Below are 2253 nucleotides of genomic sequence, written 5' to 3'. Positions count from 1 at the left end.
CACACATACACACACACACACACTCTCTCTCTCACACACAGACACACACACACACACAATCTCTCCCACACACACACACGCACACTTGCACACACTCTCTCTCTCTCACACACACGCACACCCTCACTCTCTCTCACTCTCTCACACACTCACTCTCACACACTCTCTCTCACACACACACTCACACTCACACACTCACACACTCACTCACACACTCACTCACACACACACTCAGACACTCACACACTCACACACACACACACACAGGCGACTCCGTCTAACCTGTAGCGGTTTGTATGTAAAGCAGGATTCGGGGTAAGGATGGAGGGGTTGCTCTGAGCGCTTCAGCTGTAGCAGGGCTACGGGAGGTTTCTACAAGCACAACACAGAAGGTTAGCAAGCCAGAATCACCCTGCGCTAGTATATCAGCTTAAACACATTTCCTCCTGTGAGACGAGTCATTAAAACATCTAATATGTAAACTAGAAGTGGCCTTATTGAAAAAGGAGGTCTGCGGGTAAATGTGGAGGACATGTCTCGGGACATTAACGGCGAAACATTTGAACTTTGGAGAGCCATAAAAGGAGCGTTGCTTGTTAAATCTCATTCGTAAATGTGCTTAAGTTGACTTACTGGCAAATCTTAAGGCTAAGCCGAGTTGAATGAGGGATGCTGGGAGCGGAGATAACAGGGCCGAACAGAAATTACCTGACACTTTGGCACAGGGACGCATTTTAAAACTGTCCCGTATTTCTCTATGACAGGAGGTGAATCAAAACTATACAGAGAGTCAGGCTGATGACAGACAGAGAGAGAGACAGAGAGATGAGGTGGAGAGCGAGAGACAGATGCAAAGCGGCCTGGTCCTGTTTTTCTGAGCACTACAAAAGCGGTTAGTTAGTATTAGTGCTGGGCGATATATTAAAGATTCACAATATATTCATACGGATTGTGCTGACAATATCAAACACTGTGCACCACTGTGTCTTTAATATGCTTCATATTTGGTTGTTAGGTTTCTCAAAGAGTAAGAGTATAGCATTAAGAGAGAGTTTCTGATTAAAACTTCAGTAGCCACACTGGTGTTACAGTTGGTAAGCTTGATTTATTTCCATTAATCTAAACTGTTTTCATCAATGATTCAAAACGTATTCCATGATTTGCTTTTATGAAGTCTCTGCATGGCATTTTTTTTATGTGAAAAATTAGAAAAATTCATTTTATATTACCCTTGCGAAAAAGAAGTGTGCTTAATTGTGTTAATTGTGCACTTGTAAGTTTACTTCAAGCATTTTTTTATATTCAAGTGTATTTTTTAAATACTGTACTTGCAGATGATATAATATTAATGAAATAAAATATAATTTATATGTATAGACACTTCCATGACTGTTTTATAACACTTTTAAAAAGTGCAATTCAAAATTTCAAATGAAGAGTTTTACTTTAAAGTACATTTTATATGTTTATGTTCAATATTACATTTAAAGTTAATATATTTTTAAATATTTATTTAAATACGTAACAAACAAGTTTTATATTAGTTTATCATAAATGCTTGTCAGTACATTCAGCAGTAGGGAAAAATAGAATTATGAAATTAGTATAAAGATGCACTAAAATCCCATTTAAGTGGTTCAAAAGCACTTTAAAGTTCAGCTAATTGCATTTAATATACACTTAAAGTATAATTCATATTTATTGCAATATTCAAAGTATTATTTAAGTATTATTATTCAAAGTATCTTATTTCCATAGTAAGTAGATATGCTTCAGTGCACTTCTTTTTTATTTTTATTTTTACCGGGGTGTTGTTATATTGGTGCATTTAAATGAAAATAATTAAATACAATTCTTTGTGTTCCTTTAGCAAAAAAAATAAAAAATTAAGAAAAAAGAAAGAAACAGTGTGGAAAAATAATTCCTTTTTTACTGTATTTTACTTTTTGCATGAAATGTTTTGAATATACTTGGCAACAGCGGCTGTTTGATTAAAATGACATTCCTCTGATAAAAAAAAAAAACGTTTTAAACCACTGCAGAGCAAATACATAAACACTGAGATCAGGGCCGTTTCTAGGCATAGGCGAGCTAGGCGGTCGCCTAGGGCGCCACCAGCTGAAGGGGCGCCAATGAACGCACGTACTGGCACTTTTAGCAGGGTTGTGATAAAGAGTGGCACGGTCACCCTGAAATATGACTGCCGCCCCCACTGGATCCCCCAACATTATTGGGCTAGAGTACTGTCAATCT

At 37.2% G+C, this 2253-nt stretch overlaps 1 protein-coding gene across 1 annotated transcript in view; it reads right to left on the bottom strand.

Moving 5' to 3' along the window:
* The window catches only part of LOC107702712 (multiple PDZ domain protein-like), a 71316-nt gene that overhangs the window by 10426 nt on the left and 58637 nt on the right, over positions 1 to 2253 (bottom strand). Inside the window, exons 24-25 of the mRNA XM_016505111.1 lie at positions 1971 to 2007; positions 709 to 881 (exon numbers count right to left, since the gene is read on the bottom strand). Of these exons, the coding sequence (XP_016360597.1) occupies positions 709 to 881; positions 1971 to 2007 (210 nt within the window). The remainder of the gene's footprint in view (positions 1 to 708; positions 882 to 1970; positions 2008 to 2253) is intronic.

Source organism: Sinocyclocheilus anshuiensis, unplaced genomic scaffold (assembly GCF_001515605.1).
Source record: "Sinocyclocheilus anshuiensis isolate Anshui unplaced genomic scaffold, SAMN03320099.WGS_v1.1 scaffold1810, whole genome shotgun sequence".
NCBI classification, from domain to species: domain Eukaryota; kingdom Metazoa; phylum Chordata; class Actinopteri; order Cypriniformes; family Cyprinidae; genus Sinocyclocheilus; species Sinocyclocheilus anshuiensis.
This window is presented reverse-complemented; position numbering and strand designations above follow the sequence as displayed.